The 18,717-nt window shown below is 44.6% G+C and overlaps 1 protein-coding gene across 3 annotated transcripts in view; it reads right to left on the bottom strand.

Moving 5' to 3' along the window:
* Positions 1 to 18,717, bottom strand: part of NAP1L4 (nucleosome assembly protein 1 like 4) — a 76,840-nt gene that overhangs the window by 13,196 nt on the left and 44,927 nt on the right. For 2 of the 3 annotated variants that reach the window (XM_074997798.1, XM_074997797.1), the window contains exons 11-15: positions 15,702 to 15,724; positions 15,242 to 15,361; positions 13,858 to 13,887; positions 12,331 to 12,387; positions 10,413 to 10,450 (exon numbers count right to left, since the gene is read on the bottom strand). In XM_074997798.1, the coding sequence (XP_074853899.1) occupies positions 10,445 to 10,450; positions 12,331 to 12,387; positions 13,858 to 13,887; positions 15,242 to 15,361; positions 15,702 to 15,724 (236 nt within the window). In that variant the 3' untranslated portion in view covers positions 10,413 to 10,444. The remainder of the gene's footprint in view (positions 1 to 10,412; positions 10,451 to 12,330; positions 12,388 to 13,857; positions 13,888 to 15,241; positions 15,362 to 15,701; positions 15,725 to 18,717) is intronic. The other variant, XM_074997796.1, reaches the window with a different exon arrangement.

The following is an 18,717-nucleotide window of genomic DNA, read 5'->3' as shown; positions in this document are numbered from 1 at the left end:
ATCACTGCCATGAGCTCACTCACCCTGCGGGCTGACGTAGTAGCAAGGAGGAAGGTTTGTTTGTTTGTTTTTTTTTAATCATCATAAGGAGACGTATGGGAACTGTGGCTAATGGTTCAAAAGGTGGACCTGATAACGTGCTGAGCACCAAGTCCAAATTCCACGATGGTGGAAGCGGTTTCTGAGGGGGGTACAGGTTTACCAGCCCCTTCTAGAACCTGGTAAGAATAGGATGGGCTAATACCATGGGCCCTTCCTCTGTATGCCGAAAGGCTGATATAGCGGCGAGGTGGACCTTTAGCGAGGATAGAGAAAACCCGCCTCTCGAGGCCCAATAAGTATTCTAGTATTACAGGTATAGGAACGTCAAGGGGAGCTAACTGCTTGGCGGAACACCAGGCTGTGAATCGAGTCCATTTCTGCTTGTAAGTGCTCCTGGTGGAGGTCCTTCGGCTACATTCCAGGACTTGTTGTACTCCCTCTGTACACGTGCTCTTTAAAGAGCTGAGTCATGGATTAGCCATGCTTGTAGGTGCAGACCCTGAGGGTGCGGGTGCACTAAGGACCCCTGAGCCTGCGTGAGTAAGTCCGGTGCCACCGGTCGAGGGAGCGGTGGGCAGTCCGACATGCGCAGAAGCAAGGGAAACCATTGCTGCCGATCCCAAGCGGGACTATGAGTATCATGCGAGCTCTCTCCCTTCCGGCTTTGTGCAAGACCTTGTGGCAAACAGATCAATCTGGGGAAACCCCCATGTACGAAAAAAGCGTCGTAGCAGATCGGAGCGGATCTGCCATTCGTGCGTGATTGCAAAGCGCCTGCTCAGCTGATCTGCTTTCACGGTGTGAGCGCCCAGCAAGTACGAGGCTTTCAACGTTATGTTGTTGGCGATGCACCAATTCTACAATTGGACTGCTTCCGCACATAGGGCACGGGATCATGCTCCTCCTTGTCGATTGATGTAAAACATAGTGGAGGTATTGTCGGTATTGAATCCCGACTACTTTGCCACGTAGGTAATCTGGAAAACGTTTGCAGGCGTTGAACACTGCTCTGAGCTCCGGCATGGCTATGTGCAGTGTCTTGTTCCGCAGGGGACCATAGCCCTTGCGTTACCTTGTCGCCGATGTGCACTCCCCATCCTATGTGGGAGGTGTCGGCAGTAAGAGAAAAAAATAGAAATTTGTGGTTGGTGAAAAGGCACCCCCACTAGCAGATTCTCAGGGTTTTCCCACCATGCCAGGGATCTGCGCACCTCTGTTGTGGGCGACACCACCCTGTGGACAGTGTGGGATGCCGGTTTGTAAACGCTCACCAGCCAATACTACAGGCTTGACACGTGCAACCTGGCATCCTGTACCACAAATGTCGCTGCCGCCGTATGGCCCAGCAGCTGTAGGCACGTTAAAGACCGGCACCATGGGGCTGTATGTAATGACTTGCACCAGCGAACTGATGGCACGGAAGCAGGCGTCAGGTAGGTACACCCTTGCTGTGATAGAGTTTATGCGTGCCCCTATGAACTCTATATGTTGTGTGGGTTCGGACTTTGACATTGCGAGGTTGATGACTAGGCCCAGCGAAGAAAAACGTGCCCGCTGTGACGCGTATCATGCGTGAGACCTCTGCCTTCGAGGTCCCTTTTAGCAGGCAGTCGCCCAGATATGGGAAAAATAAACACCCCCTGTCTGTGCAGGTAGGCTGATACCACTGCCAGGGGTTTGGTGAAGACTCTGGGGGCCGAGGAGAGGCCAAAACGGAAGAACCCTGTGCTGGAAGCACTCCTGGCCGACCGTGAAGCAGAGGAAGCGTCTGTGTGCCGGGTGGATTGTTATATGAAAGTAAGCATCTCGTAAATCGAGTGCTGCGACCCAGTCTCCATCGTCCAGTGCCGTGAGTATAAAGGCAACCGTGATCATCAGAAACCGTTGCTTACGCAAGTAACTGTTGAGGCCCCGAAGATCTAAGATGGCCTCCAGCGTCCTGTTTTGTTCTCTGGTAGGAAGTAGTGTGAATAAAAACCTTCCCCTGGAATTATTCCGGCACTCTTTCCACCGCCCTTATGAACATAAGGTGAGTCACCTTCTGCTTGAGCCTCACCTCGTAGCAGTGTCCCTGAGGTGAGGCCTGGTGGGATGCTTTGTCGGTGGAAGCGACTGGGAGGGGATCGCGTAACCCGTGGCTATGATCTCCAGCACCCGTATGTCTGTGGTGATCTTTTGCCATTGGGAGTGGAACGGTCTGAGGCGATGGTGGAACATGAAATGAGAGTGGCATTGAGTGAGGGTATTGATAATGCAGCCCCCGACCTACCCATCAAACTTGTTGCCTTTAGGCCTAATCCAAGGGCATACGGCTTTGTTAAGAACGTCGCCTAGGAGTTCTGTACTGTTGCCGCTATCGATAGCTCCCTTGGTCGTAGCCCCATTGATATTGAGCACACTGTAGTTGTAAGCGTAGCGTCTTTGCTGAGGATAAAATTTTTCCCTCCTGTATGAGGGAGTATAAATGCCCGAGGTTTTACTGTAGCTCTCGAGTCCTTACTGGGGTGACGGACCAGGTCGGTTGAGTCCGCAAACAGCTTTTGTGTATCAAAGGGAAGGTCCATGATCTTCGCCTGTAGGTCCCTCGAGATACCCGATGTCTGGGGCCAGGATTCTCTACGCATGACCACTGCTGTAGCTGTTGAACGTGCCGCCGTGTCCGCCACGTCCAGGGCAATCTGGACTCCCACCTGCGATGCTGCGTAGCCCTCTTGAACCATCGCCTTTAACACCGGCTTTTTATGTTCCGGAAGTGAATCCATGAGGGGAGTAAGCCCAGAGTAATTATCAAAATTATGGTTTGCTAGGTGTGCCCATAATTTGCCACTCTCAATAGCAGGATAGGAGAGGAATATACCTTCCTGCCAAACAGCTCTAGCTTCTTAGCATCTTTGTCCAATCCCCCCGATTTGTACTGAGAAGCCTTTGACCTCTGCTGGGACGACCCGACCACCAAAGAATTTGGTTGTGGGTGACTGGAGGAAGTATTTCTTATTCGCTCTCTTGTTCGTAGGCGGAACAGAGGCCGGAGTCTGCCATGTAGTAGCGGCTGACTCCAGAATGGCCTCGTCCAGCAGAATAGCAATTTTGGATGAAGCCGGGGGTCTCAAATTTTTCAGGAGTTTGTGATGTTTCTCCTGCACCTCTGCCATTTGAATGTCTTGCATGAAAGCCACCCTTCTAAACGGCTCCTGAAACTGTTTAAAGTCATCCGGGGGTGAGACGTCCCCAGGGGCCATGGGCTCATCTGGGGAGGATGAGGAGGAACCACTAAGGTAAACCTCCCTCAAACCCTTGGGTTCCTGCGGTCGATGATACACTTGCTCACCGGAGGATTGTGAAGAAAAGTCTCGGGGTTCTAAAATTAACTCCCCTTTATACAACTGTGTTTCCGTCCCCGATCGGGAGTGCCCACGGGGGTATTGAGCAGCCCGGGGGGGGGGGGGGGACGGGGGACGGGGGACGACACCTGCCCCTGGGTGCAGGCCTGTGGTTTGTCTGTGTCCAGCCTGATAAGGACGACCATGGCAGCACGGCCAAGGGTCCAGGGATGGAGACCTAGACCACTCGTGGGGTGTGTACCCCCGATGTCTGGGAGAGCGAGACCTCCAAGACAACACAGAGGTGAAACTGGCTTGTGATAGTACTCCAGGGGATCCAATCCCAGAAATGGTGAAGGTGGCCCAAGCCATGGTGACATTGGTTGGAGGAACGGAGAAGTTTTTTTTTTTTTTTTCCCCCGGGTGGGCTGGTGGAGACACAGGCCTTCGGTGCGGCATGTGTATCACAGGGGGAGGGCTTGGTGCTAACAGCAGCGCAGCCCTGTCCAGAGATGGACTGCGGTGCCGGGTTTTTGATGTTGCCTTGCCCCTCCGCTGCGGGGCCGGCACCGCCCCCTTCCGTGCCGGGGATCTTGGCCCCGCTGTCAGCGCCATGCTCGGCACCGTCAGCTGTGGTGCCGCACGGGTATCCCCCTCCGGTGCCTGCAGGCTCCGTGCCTGGCAGCCCTGCACCGCTGGTGCAGCGGGGGTCTGTGCCACCTGTGGCGGTGCCACCGGTTCCGGCGCTTGCCTGGCTCACGCTCTAGGCGCTGCGCGTGCCGGCTCCTGAATAATCAGAGGCTCAGCCTCTGCCACGTGCGCTTCCGCTTGCCTGAGTATGCGGCTGGTGGCAGTGTGCTCCGCTCGTCCTGCTCGTTGCAAATGCACGGCAAGGATCAAGCCAGGGAGAGTTTCCTTTGTTTCTGCGCTGAGGGGGTGAGAGAGAGAAAAACTGCCCTCCTCTTATGCAACCCAGAGGGCCCTTCTGGGTGAGGCTTCCCCAGCTGGAGAGCCTTATCAACAAGAGCATTTTACGCCTCATCGCTCTGTCCTTCCTGGCCCTGGCTGTGAGCTTAGCACAGTGAGAACGCGTCTGGGTAAGCTGTAATTCCCCCAGGTGTCGGATGCCTTCGCTATGCCCCACGGAGGCCGGCATAGCTTCACAGATTGACTCCCGCTTTTTAAAACCTGAAGAGGCCATTGCGGTGAGTCCTTTATTGTTAATAGGGTACTTAGCACTTAATTTGTGCCTTTCCACCCCAAATAGTGATCACCGGCCTGCGGGGCAGCGGGCGGCCTAAATGGCCTTCACGTCCGCTCTTCTCTTCTCCGCTCCTCTTTTTTTTTTTTGCTGATATTCTTTGTCTTTGCTTTCTATTTTTTTTTTTTGTTTAATAACCGAAACAACAAATTACACGTGGAAAAAAACCATTAAGTAATCCGACTCTGGCCTTAGCCTGAGTGGATTCCGTCTGCAGCCGATGGCAGTTGAGAAGGAACTGGCGGGGACCGGATCGCGCACACGGCCGGGGGTGCGCAGGGGGGCGGTGCACGCCAGCGCATGTGCGATCCAGGAGAACCTGCTGGAAGATTTCCGATCTGCGGTGCCAGGCGAGCCCGACACCTATTGTGGAGCACCCACGGGGACCACTCGAAGAAGAAGTTAAGGTTCCTTTCAGCAAGCTGAGTAAGTTTCACTTTCCAAATGGTCTCAGTGTGTAGCCCCACACAGAGAACATTACCCTAGTCTAACCTTCAAATACAAAGGCAGGGATACCTATACAGGATCACATAAAAGACTACCCAAATTGCACTTATCGTCTCAGGTGGAGATGGAAAGTGATGTACAATACCGTTCCCTGAGAATTCAGTAGCAGCCTAGGAGTCTAATAGTACACCCAGATTGGGAAATTGTTACAAACGGCAGCTCTTGTTCCTGCTACTTATCTGCTCACAGCATCCCTTCCTAAACTAGAGCCCCTTATCTCTTGTGTGATTGCTATACCAATTCAGACTAGGAATAAGTCACATTTGCAGATTAGGATGATTAACCACTGGGGAAAAAATGTGACATTAAAAAAATCAAGATGGATGTTTAACAAAAACATATGCTCTCAGAATTCTTCTGGGGAAGTTCTATGGCTTAAGTTATAAAAGAGGCTGAACTAGATGATTACAATGGTCACTTCTGACTTTGGAATTATGTACTATTCCTTCCATTTTATCACTATCACTTCTCTCTTGTCTGGACAGAGGTTCAATTCAATCAGCTAGCTCCAACAGTACTGAGAGCTGCCATGGTCCTCAGGGAAAGGTGATGGTGGGGAGGCCCAGCCCCAAGCCCCTGGAAGAGGTGGGGCCAAAGGCAGTCAGCCCTCCGTGCCACCCAGACACAGTGCTAGGCAATCCCCCAGCCACATGCAGCTGAACAGCATTGCTATGGCATTTAAGAGAGGCCCAATGTTTCAGTTACCACTGCCGCCAAAATTCTAGGGCCCAGGCAACTACCCTTTAACTTCTTCCCCGACCCCCCCAGTCAGCGAGCCATGCTAGCTCTGATCCAAACTTCAGTATCATACAGACATTGGATAATTTGTTCTTGCAGCAGTATTATATAACAGGGTAGCTGCATACTGAAACTGCAGCCCAAGTCACACTTAAATTGCTTGGCAGCTCTGTACAAATGCTGTTCAATAAGCCTGCAGGTGAGAGCCAACAGGCCAAACCAGCCATTGTCCAGAACTATCACCAAGAACCTCCTGAGAGCAACTTCTTTGCTTTTCATTTTTTGTTCTTTTTTTCTGCTATCACTTTGATAGTTGCACGTTATGCCTTCTGTATCCTAACCGAACATTAGTAACTCTGTTGGACACAAGTGTCCTTCCTGTGGTGCTTGTTCACCCACAAGGACAAATGCAAACTGTATACATATTAGTCCCACAGCTGGCTGAATTGACAGGCTATGGAAACAAGACAGATTACATTCAAGTGTAGAGCTGAGTACAGGCTCTTGCCTCTCCACTCCCTGGTGGAAGGCTCAGGAGGCCCCACGCAGAACATGGAGCCCCAAAAATGACAGCCAACAACCACTGCAGTGTATGCACTGACACTGTGGCACTAACTCTGCTGACCCGAGGAGGGGCTTGAATAATGTTGGTGTAATAGGGCACCTAGGCTACATCTACACCACGGTTATTTTGAAATAACTCTGTAAATGCTACACTACACACACTGTTTCGAAATAAATTCGAAATAGTGGGTGCATTATTTTGAAATTGGTAAACCTTGCTGCAGGAGGAATAATCCGTACTTTGAAATAGGTTCTGTTAAGACAGAGTAGAGCTGCTACAAAATTAGGCATCCTAGGCTCCAATGGCACTATTTCAAAACAGGCATTATGTCCAACATGCTATTTCAAAATAGTTGACTGCTATTTTGAAAAGCGTTTGTGTATAGCAGTGTTATTTCAAAATAACTATTCCAAAATAGCTTATTCCAGAATAGCTTATTTCAAAATAGAGCTGCAGTGCAGACGTAGCCTTACACTGCAGGAGTCAGGTGGAGGGTGTACAATGACATACATAGGCCTAATTGCATACTGCAGACCAGGGCTGAGTTACCTACTGAGCTCTACATTCAAAGAGTGGTCCTCTATTTGTAGTTCCAAATTTACAGTTTGTTGGGGAAGAGAGGAAAGAACAAGATAGATCCAAGATACTGCTCAAAACTGCCTTCCTGTCTCTCATACACCACCCAAAGTATTGCAGACTAGATCATTTTAAACAGGTTGTACCTCCCTCACCTGGAAACCCTGGGATCTGACTGGTCGCAAATGAGGGAATTTGCTGGATGAGGGAAGGGCCCCGGCCTCCGGCCTGCCACCGCCTCTGCTTGCCCTGCTCTCCCCCCACACACTCCTCCATCTCCCCATACCTCCTACCTGGACATGCCCCTGCTTGGCTGACACTGGCCCAGCCCTGCTAGAGCTGCCAGCTGCAGATGCTGGCTCCAGCCCCGACTAATCGGCTGTACATGTCACAGTCCCGTGGAGGTTGGCTTCAGGACCAACTGGACTTGCTAATGTGGCCCTGGCAGCGTCTGTGTGATGAGTGTATCTGCTCCTTGCCCAGGGTCACTGGCCTGTTATCACCAGGTTCCATCCAGCCTTTCCTCGTCACCCAACCCGGAGATCTCTGATCCAGTAACATCCTGCTAGATCAGAGAATGCCAGTTTTGGGAGGTGCAACTTGTACACCCTTTTCAACCACTGAACTGATTAAAATGTACAGTCTAGCAAATATTTTAAGTTCTGGCTCTTATTAAATTATAAAATAAAGTTCTGTAAATTACTTCCTGTTAATGCCTCAATTTCCAATCCTTTGATTTACATTAGGGATGTTTATTCAAAAGGTACAATGGCTGTAGATGCCATCATTCACCTTTGCACCACCATTTAATGTTACCCTGTCTCACACAATATATGTTGCTGATTGGTAAAAAAGTTAGAAAGAGTATTCTTTGACTCCACCTGCTTCTGGAAAGCTTCCAGTCTGTTATGCAATGCAGCACTCCCTATTCTAGACTGACATGAATAACGGATAGCTCAATTTCTGTATGTCTACAGCTAGCTGGCCACCAAGTAGAATGGGATCAACAAAAAGGTATTGATCACTAAATACCTCTATACAGAACTAGGCACGCCAAGGAAGAGACAGTTAATCAAACACTGGAAACTAAATTATGCAATAAAAAAAGTTAACTAGCTACCTAGCCCCCTAAGGCTCAGACATCACCTCAAGATGTGAAATCTAGGATGATCCCATCAGCCCTCAATAAGTGACCCAAGGTGTGGAGGAAAAACAAGCATATTCACAGCTTCAAACAAGATGTAAAGCTGTCAAGTTTCACAGGGAGGTTTATACAAGGAACTGTGCTAGGAATATGGGTGTTCTTGAAAAGTTTTTCATCCCATATACGGAACGCTTCTTTCACAGGTCAAATTCATTTTTCTGCTTACTACTGGAGTTTTCTGCAAAACGTTGCTTTGAAAATAGACCAAATATTTTGAGGCATCAGTTACTATCCTCTCAAGAGGAGAGACTTTAGCTTGGCATACTGACAGAACTATGCTGGTTATCTGAATTAAGCCAGTCACACTCACTTCAACCAGTAAGCTACCAAAGGTCTTCCAAGGCACACAATGTACCAATCGTAAGACTCACTTAAACTGGCTACTTATATAGCCTTTCTAAGCCTGACACCACCAGCCCTTTGCACGCTGCTTTGCACGACTTACGTGACATGATTCTGCCTGAACACTTCACAATCTAAATTAGATATTATAGGACACGTGGATAGGGACCAAAAAGCAAATCTAAGCAAGAAAAATCAAACATGTTCTGATATTTATATAACAAATGAGAAGAAGGGAGGAAAAGACAGCAAAGGGAGTGGAAGTCAGTGGACAATAAGGCAAAAAGTGGGTTTAGGAGGAGAGATCTGAAGGAGAGAGAAGAATTACTGCTGCATAGATCCTTTCCAGGCATAGGGAACACAGTATAACAAAAGGCAGAAGGTGAGCAAAGCTGGCCAAGGGTAGGGGAGAAGATAAGAAAAATGATTACAGAAAAGGTAGGAGTGGAGCTTGCCCATCAGAACAAAAAAGTTTATATTTTGAAAGATGTGGTGCTACTGAAAAGATGATGAAAGAGTCCAGACAAGCATGAGAATAGGGCAAATGAGTTTTGACAGTGGGGACAGGGTTGATTTTCAAATACTTAAGCCGTGTCTACACGAGCCCCAAACTTCAAAATGGCCACGCAAATGGCCATTTCGAAGTTTACTAATGAAGCGCTGAAATGCATATTCAGCGCTTCATTAGCATGCGGGCGGCTGCGGCACTTCGAAATTGACGCGGCTTCCCGCTGCGCGTCTCGTCCAGACAGGGCTCCTTTTTGAAAGGGGACTTCGAAGTAGGTGGGGTCCTTTCGAAAAGGAGCCCCATCTGGACAAGACGCACAGCGGGAAGCCGCGTCAATTTCGAAGTGCCGCGGCCGCCCGCATGCTAATGAAGCACTGAATATGCATTTCAGCGCTTCATTAGTAAACTTCAAAATGGCCATTTCGAAGTTTGGGGCTCATGTAGATCTAGCCTCAGATTTGTAGAGAATAAATCACAAGACAAGCTTGCTCTCAAGGCTGGGTGATAGAAGGTATAATGGAGTTATCAATCATTATCAAATCCAGGAGAGTGGGGAGAAGGTTAGGAGGAAGGAGTCCAGGTAGCCATGTGTTTTGAAAAGCAGAAAGGCAGTTAAGGACATGGGGGTGGGGGGGAGGAGGGAAAAAGCCTCCGGAAAACGAGGGGGAGCAGGAGTAGAAAATCCCCATACAAGCAGACAAGATCACTCAGGATGAGAGAAAGAAAGGAGCACCAGAGAAAAAGGAAAAAAGGATAAAACGAAAGCAACAGCTAAGGAGGGTAAGAATCATGAAAGCCCTAAAAGAAGATTATCTCCTGAAGAAGTGGGTGGCTGACAGAGATGGATTACAGATAAGATAGATTCAAAATATTTCAGTGACTCATGAGGAGAGTTTCCACCAGAGCAGAGAAGGATCCAACTAGAGGAGAGAGTTTGCAAGCATACAGTAAAATACACATCAATGAAAACCAAAACAAAAGTCTTACTAGAAAGACACAGAATAAACCCAGATACAAGGGAAAATATCTTTGTATACTGAATACATAAACTTCTGTCCAGAGACTTGTCACAATGTCACATGGTAGTGCTACAAGGTACATATAACTTGCAACAGGGAGGCAGTGAGATAATCTAGATAGAAATCTAGGTACAAATCTAAAATGATATGGATATCCATCCACAGATACTTCTCTAAGCTTTTCTGAGCTGCAAATGAGGCCTAAAACCTCAGATCCCACCCCCTTTCATTTTTAAATTAAAAAAAGAAAAATCAGAAAAGGTAGCTATAAACACATTGGGCTACACAATGGAAGTTTGGAAGTTAGGCATGAATGGAATTCCACCTTACCTAGAAATGTATGTATGATAAACAGATTTAAATTACACCTAAATGGAAAAAAAATTGAAAGGAGCCGTCAGCATGAAAGAAAGTGAAATGTACAAAATAATATAGGAAGCAACAACCAAAATGTTCTGAGACAGCTTAAGACATGGTTCTGCAGAATACCACACTCCATAAGGTATGCTACTGAATACAGCTGTACATCACTGCAACTGTGAATGGCCACTGTAATTACAAATACAGTAACAGTTATTATTTACCACTTTCCTCCTCTCCAGTATCTTTGGCTATGGTTACACTGACCTGAACTGCCAGCAGCAGTATGCAAATGGTTTTTTTTTTGGTCAAAAATGCAAATGGCTGCTTATTTGCATGCCAGCAGGAAAAAAAGCAGTATAAAGGTGGTTCTGCCAGTGAAAATGCTCCCTCTCCCCCTGACGCCCCCCAGTTTGTTGGCAGCCTCTTATGCTCGGAAAAAATTCAGGCAGCAGCAGCACAACTTTTACACTGCTTTTTTACCCTGCCAGGGAGTGATTATGCAAATAGCAGGCTATTCGCATTTTCAAAAACCTCCTATTTGCATAGTGCTGCCAGCACTTCAGGGTCAGTGTAACCGTAGCCTGACACCACTACTCCAGTACTAGCACTTTTTAATTCTCAGCTCACCCATCACTGCTCTCCAGCTATACTGCTCTATACAGGAGAGCCATGAAAATAAAGTGTGAAATATTTCTACTAGTGCTGCTGCTCTTTCCCTGTTCAAATAAAATATTTACTCAAGAATACAGATATCTTAATATGTACTACTGCTTTTTACGAGAGAGAGGATATTTCTGACAAAGGCTAAAAGCATTTAAGAACAATGTGCAAACTGTGATAAACGCTACAAGGCTCCAACTATCGGTACCATGATGTCAAATTGCATGTACAGTAAACTCTTTCATATCTGGCAGCCCCAGGACCAGGAGGTTGCCAGATACTCAAATATTCTGGCTAAGAGAGAGGTATACCTCGCAATGCATAACACTAAAAAAAAATTAGATGTTAAGAAAAACAAAATGTCGAGTACTTTATTTATGAACAGTAGTATTGTACACTGAAAATATATTACTGTATTTATGTTCACTATACCATACTTATGGTTAAAAAGCCAGTTATTTGAGAGTTCTGAATGACAGAGTACTGGATATGAAAGAGTTTAGTGTATTCCAAGTTTTTTTATACTTACTACCGTTAAATAAATTGAAGATTTTACCTTCATAGCAAAATGAATAGAACAGTCCTTCCCTCCCCCATCTTCATTAACTTTATTTCTAACTGTTCTGGTGACAGAATTGTGGCTAAAAATTGACTGAAAGGGAGAGCAATGCCCATATGTCACTGAATTTGAAACTAAGATGTATATTTTGTACTAGCTCTTAGCCTTCCTTCTGATTAAAAACAAAATTACATGATGGCAATGTGTGGGATTCAGCAAGGCAACCATAAAGAAAGGAACAGAGTTACTATAGGACAAAGGTAGACAGAACTAGCAAACAGACACGTCAGAGACATTAATTCACACTAAAATTAAACTTCAAACTGGTATAAAAGATTTCTACCTACATAACCTGTAAGTCCCACCCCCAATAAATATTTACCTTTAATTTTACATAGGAAAGTGGGAAACAGCTACACTGGAGAGCAGATATGATTGATAGGTGAAAAAATTAACATGTATAAATACTGTTCTTATGCAATTTAATGCTTAAGGAAAATATTTAAGGGAAACTTCAGTTCAGAAGTTAATTCTCTTCACAATACAACATGTAAAATAAAAGGAATAAAGAGGATTATCACAACATAGTATCCTGATAAGTTGTTCATGGTTACACTTTGTACAGTTGTAATGTTCTACAAGTGTATATGCCAAAACAAAACTAACCTTAGGATCACTCTCTGTATCCTCCTCTTCCTCTCCCTCCTCTTCACCTTCCAATTCCTAGGATAAAAGGAAGAGAAACTAACAGGAATTAAAATCAGTTAAAAGCAATTGCTCAAATGCACAAAGCATCTATTATTGCATTCCTGTATGTTTCAGCTGTATAAATTGAATCTGCTTGGGTTGGACTAGTCATCTGGTCCAGAAAGTCTCAAAATGTCAGTGTGGATCTGAATGTGTACACTCCTGGGAAAGACAGTGGAGCCATTTGATTTTGTTCCTCCATTTCAAGCACGTCAAACATGTGGCCCCACTGAATATTTTTTGCTACCCCGTGGCTCGGTGATGGCCAGCCCCGGGGCTGGGAGCCAGCAGGGGCACGCGGTACCTTAAATATAAATTTAAGGTAACATTATGAGCAAATAATTTTACACATCAAATTATAAAGTAATAAAATTCATATTAAGTATTACATTCTCAGTTAAAATTATTGCATATCCAAACAAGACCTGAAAAAATTATTATAAAATAGACCTAAAACAATCTATAAGAATTTCTGATAGCAGTACATTTTCTTGGGTGGCCCTGAAAGCTATCAGTTTGTGTTTGTAGGGCCCTCAGTAGGTTTGGAGTTTGATGTGCTCTCTCTATTTCAACCCTTAGCTCATCCATTGAACGATCACGTGTGCCCCCACCCCCCCCCACTCCTTTACTACACCACAATGACATCTTTATGGAAAAAGATTCTTAAACGTGTCATGGTGAAAGGGACAAAACTCAAATAAACAGTTTATCTCTGTCAAAGACTCCGATCTGTCCCCCGTGTTGTTTTATATTCATTTTAGCACAGGGGTTTTGTCCTGAGCCTATTATCACTATGTTTGTGCTCCAGTAACACAGGATGGGGGAGTAAGGGGGGGGGGGGGGGGAGAGAGAAAAATCAAAGTGGTTGCCATATTAGAAAACTAACTGTGAACCTAATTAAACTCTTTATAATAATTCTTAATTAAAAAGATGTATTCAATTTCTGAGAGGACCACGACCTCACTCCAAGGACAATTAAAACAGTTCACTAGTCTGTTCCAGTGTCACCACAGCATTACTAGGACTATATTTCCCATTAGCTTACCAAATTAAACCTTGGGCTGGCAGGAAAACAAGCAAGCAAAGATTCTCAGTGCAATGCAATTTTCACAGATCCACAAAACAATTTTAACATTAACTCCTGGTTAAAAATGGAAGTGATAATCCACGATTACATTGTTACACAGTAAGGATTTGCAATTGTATGTAGCTAATACAGCTCTCAGTTATGCCACATAATTGTAATTTTTGCCATAAGTATAGTCCATAAAAAGCACACATTCAAAGTCTGTATAGATTTTACAGCAGCTTCATATTAAGTTACTATTTTGTAGAGTACAAACATCCACCATGAAATACAGGCATCCCTGTTTGTCCCATACAGGGCTAGATATTTCTATTTCATAACTGAGAATATGGATGCAACAGATAAAATAGGCACCTCACCTCCTCTTCTCCTTCCTCCCCTTCTTCAAACTAAACAGAAAAAAACAACTTAGTTTTGCAGAATGTTTTATGCAATTATCTACAACAGACATTGAAAATTCAAGCACTTCAGGAGTATCCTTCAAATAACCTCAAAATCCTTAATTTACTGTCTGAAGAGCTCTCTCTATGGGGATATGCAGAGCTAAATAACTTGCTTAAGGTCCTACAGAGTCGCTGACAACAGAATTCCGTAACCAATTTCTTTTATCTCCTAGTTTATCCCCTTCTCTCACTCCATGAAGCTTTTAAACAATTCTATGACCATGACAACTGTCATTTAATCTTGTATCAAGGAAAAGGAGGACACCAAATCCAAAATATAGTTTGAGATATCTCTCTACTAGTAAGATATCCAGTTTCACTCGCAACTTGACTCAACTCAGCAGGACAACTGGGATATAAATTAGAAACTATAATCAACAGAAATTACAAGTTTAAGGAAAGGAGGAGCCACAAGCTCCACTTTTAAATTTACAAAGTGAGTGCATGAAGTAAATACATATTTGATTCTTGGAGAATGTACATTTTTGCACAAAATTTAAACATTCAAAAGCATTAAAGGAGAAACTTATGAGAAAAATTTACAAAGAAAGGATGCTGTTACCATCTTGTGACTAGTATATTTATACTAATGCAAGTTTAAGCAGTATATTGGTGTTCTCTGCTGCATTTATCTGGGTATCCAACATAAGTTGGATTTTTATTATTTGGCCTTGTTTGCAGATGAAAATTCTCACTTCAAAACTGTATTTAAGATTATCTGCCTAAATCAAACCGGTAAAGGAAATATAGTTTAGCAGTATACACATCCTTAAAGAAAAAAGGCCAATTCCTCCTCAGTTCAGAAGCATTTGCTTCTCACCTCAACTTAAATGTTTTAATACAACTTCAATATCTCCTGCCTTCTCCAAAAAAGTTTGTGAAGTTGCCCACCCAAGAACACCAAATTTTAGATGCTGCACTGCCTCAGCAGCCCAATCAAATGTGCAGCTACAGCTCAGCAAGCACGGCTGAGGCCAAAAGCAGTTCTGGATCAGTTCTGGGGGCTACAACAAATGAGGACACAGTTGCTCCAAAGAACCATCTCAACCTGACTTCATAGCTCCCAGGCAGTCAAAATTTGTTGACTTAAAAAAAGTGCAACTCAGTCTAATGAGATCCTATTCAGATAGTTCTGTGTACCTGACTCTGATGAATAATGTATTCCCACTCAATGCCCCCCACCCAATCCTGCTTTTTCATTTGTTTAATTTGAGAAGATTTTTATATATTTCAGCTATAAATACAAGAGGCTGTGTTTATGTAGAGAAAGATATACAAGATAGGTGAGCAACATACATACATTATCATCATCTTCTATTGCTTCCCCAGTGAAATAAAGCACAGCACGAGGGACTATCCTTTCACGGAAGAAGTGCCCAATTTCAAAGTCTGTAGCTAAAGTAAACTCTGAGTCTTCATCCTGCAAAGCAAGTTCATTAGATTTTAGAGATATGCTACAAGAAATGCAAAACAATGCACAGTGCTATTCACTATGATACAAAAATAATTTGTGACCAACTTGACCAAGAAGGGCTATTGTAATACACAGATGAGGATGAAGTGAAAGAGTAACAAGGGGAAAGAACTGGGCTACTGGGAAAAGTGCATGGGCCTAGGAAAAAGTATGTTATTTTAAAGCAAGCTGTAGCTCAGAATTAATGAAAAGTCAGACCAATGGAGAAACTGGCATGTGATCACAAATGTAAGCCTAAGAGTGGGGAGCTTTAGGACAAATAGTTTCAAATCTTTCAGAGACTTACCAATGACTCTCCATCCCCAGACACTATGAAAGGAAAGAAGAAAAAAAGAAAATTTAAACTAGCACTTGGAAAAATTCAGTCCATCTGGTTGTTTAAGCTTGCAAAATGTGCTCTGAGGAGGTTTCTAGTCAAACAGTGTTGTGTGGATTAGCGTTTGTTACATTAGAAATGTACAGCCTGCAAGTGCTCCGTAACGTTAGTGTTACTGAAGAGAAAGGGGAAAAAAATACATATAGTTTCTGTCTAAGACGTCATGCACACTACAGAGTTTTGTCTACAAAAGTCAGCTTTCCATCAACACAGTGAAGATATACATACGATACAATCATGCTTCTGCCGACAACTCTATCCTGCTTTACCAACTGATAAGGGCATGACAAAGGAGGAACAATGAAGACGTGTTTTGAGAGATGCTCCAATCCTCAGGGGCCAAAACAAAAATGCAGGGCATGGAAAATGAAAATGGTAAAAAACAGACTGGAGGGACAGGAGTAAATTTTAAGGGGTCAGGAGCAGATGATTAAAAGTGATGGAAAAGCTCAGAGATGTTAAAGTACCCAATCATAATACAACCAGAATTCATGTGTGCTCTGCTCCCACCACAGCAGATAAAGAACTGCATTTCATGCCCTCCCCAGCTCCTCCCACAAATTCTTTCCAACTTTCTGTTTCAGTATCCCATTCACTCCACTCCTTCAGCTTCCAAAATGACAGAAGTCACACAAAGCCATAAAAGCCTACACTTCCCTGTGTTTTGCTTTCCTCTAAGCTTTGTTCCTGTGTGTTAACTGGATTTAAAACACACTGAAAAATAACCACATCTTTGTCTTCTACACACAGTGACTGCTGTTAGAACTAATACACAGCAGCAATCTGATTATTTGCCACTTAGAAACCATGGTTAGGAATTAAAATTTTCAGGCAAGGCAGCAAGTCAAGGCATGGCAGATTGCTGTACAGAAAAACCTTACTAGAGCTCATTTAAAAATAGTGCCTCAACCTCCCTGATTTGAATAGTCTCCTACGATACCCCTCTAACAGCCCTAGTATACGGCTACTCAATATCAGATGCCTGGTGGTCTGTTTTGGTGCGCCACACCAGGGAAACTTGCCATCGTTAGCCTCAAAGGTCATGGAGTGCACACCAGGCTGTACTCCTAGTGGGAATTCTGCATAAAAAAAATTACATTCTGCATACTTGTAACATTAAACGAAATATCGCCACACCAGTTTCAATTATTTATTTCAAAATATGTCAGCATATTTCTAACAGACAATAAAAGATTCAGAAAGCGTTCACTGAGAAACAGATCCCTTACTAGGCATACTAATACAGACCTTGAGTAATAAGTCATTTACACTACAGTACAGAGTTGTATTTTCTGTACATTTCAGATGTGGTACAAAGGCTTGGGGGGAGATGAGGCAGAAGTAATTGCTGAGAAGGAGCCTGTTATGAACTTGGAGGGTTGTTGGCTATGGTTCAGAAAAACTACAGAAGAGATTTTTGGGGAGGAATCGTTGGGGAGCACCTCCAAAGCAGACCCTGGCTATTCAGTCAGGCATGTTTGCTCCTGACCCCAAATAGATGGTGCATGCACAAATACTTCCATTTAGACACCCACTCTCCCATCTGCCGCCCTGCACCTCTACTCCCTTTCAGCCCTTGCTCCAGTCTGTCCGCCCCTGTTAAGCCCTTGAGGCCCTATCCATCCACCCACTTGGCCCGACAGCGCTGTGAAGAAGGCAGTTGCCTTTTTCTGTATCATAGCTAGGGCTGTCCAGGAGTAGCTGCTGTGTTCTAGTGCTACTGTGCCCTCTTCTGGGCAAAAAGGGATAACTGCAGCAACTTTTCAAAAAAACTATTTTCTGATAGGTAACAGAGAGGAAGCCGTGCTAGTCTATATACTATCAAAACAAAAAGCAGTCAAGTAGCACTTTAAAGACTAGCAAAATAGTTTATTGGGTGAGCTTTCATGGGACAGACCCACTCCTTCAGAACATAACCAGGTCTGTTCTGGTTTGGCTATGGTCTGAAGAAGTGGGTCTGTCCCACAAAAGCTCACCCAATAAACTATTTTGCTAGTCTTTAAAGTGCTACTTGACTGCTTTTTGTTTTGATATTTTCTGATAAAATATTGAAAACAGACATGCACAGGCACAGAATTCCCCTAGGAGTAAGGCTGCTATGGCCATGGCAGTATTTCTCATTCAGGTCTAACCTGCCATAAGGCAGCACTAGCATGCTTTTAATTTTCCAAAGGCTCATTCAACACCTGGCTCAGCCCTATTATTGAATTACTCCTTGCTGCTGTCCAGGTTTCCTGTGCAAAGCTTGAGGAGTCAGGAGTAAAGGGTATACTAGGTCTTCCATGACCACTATGGGCATTTCAAACACCCTGCCCACTGGCATCTTCTGTTCTGGAAGAAAGCACCTTCTTGCACTTTTCCTTCTAGACCAGCCTTCATGAAGATGTGCAAGTCACGCACCTTCCCAGATCAACCTGTCGTCGTCAGCTGAGGCTTCATGATTCCAAGATGACTTGCGACTGATCAGCAGCAGTATGGAATTGCCAGCTTACAGACCATATTTGGCACAGGTTTCTCTACCAAGACAGGAGCCCTCACTTCAGTGCCCTTGTACTGCCGTGCTGGGGTGAGCTATGAATAGTTCCAAGAAGATGGTATGCTCCATCTGGAAGCTCTACACCTACTGCTTGCCATTCTAGGTCTGCACAATCATACAATCCCACCATTCAGTAATTGTGTTTTTTTTGAGCACATTCACCAAGTGCAGCTACTCTGAACACCTAAAGTAATAAACTGTTTCTTTCCATGGCACACAGTAGGTCAGACACGATTCTTGTTCATGTTGCATACTCGTGATATACTGCATGACCAGCTGCAATATGTCCATAACAGTAACTACAAGAGTAGAGAGAAGGATCCATATTGTCAGACAGAGATGGCAAGCTCACAAACAAGCTGCTGAAAAACGTGGCTAATAAATGCAGTC

Source organism: Carettochelys insculpta, chromosome 6 (genome assembly GCF_033958435.1).
Source record: "Carettochelys insculpta isolate YL-2023 chromosome 6, ASM3395843v1, whole genome shotgun sequence".
Taxonomy (NCBI): domain Eukaryota; kingdom Metazoa; phylum Chordata; order Testudines; family Carettochelyidae; genus Carettochelys; species Carettochelys insculpta.
This window is presented reverse-complemented; position numbering and strand designations above follow the sequence as displayed.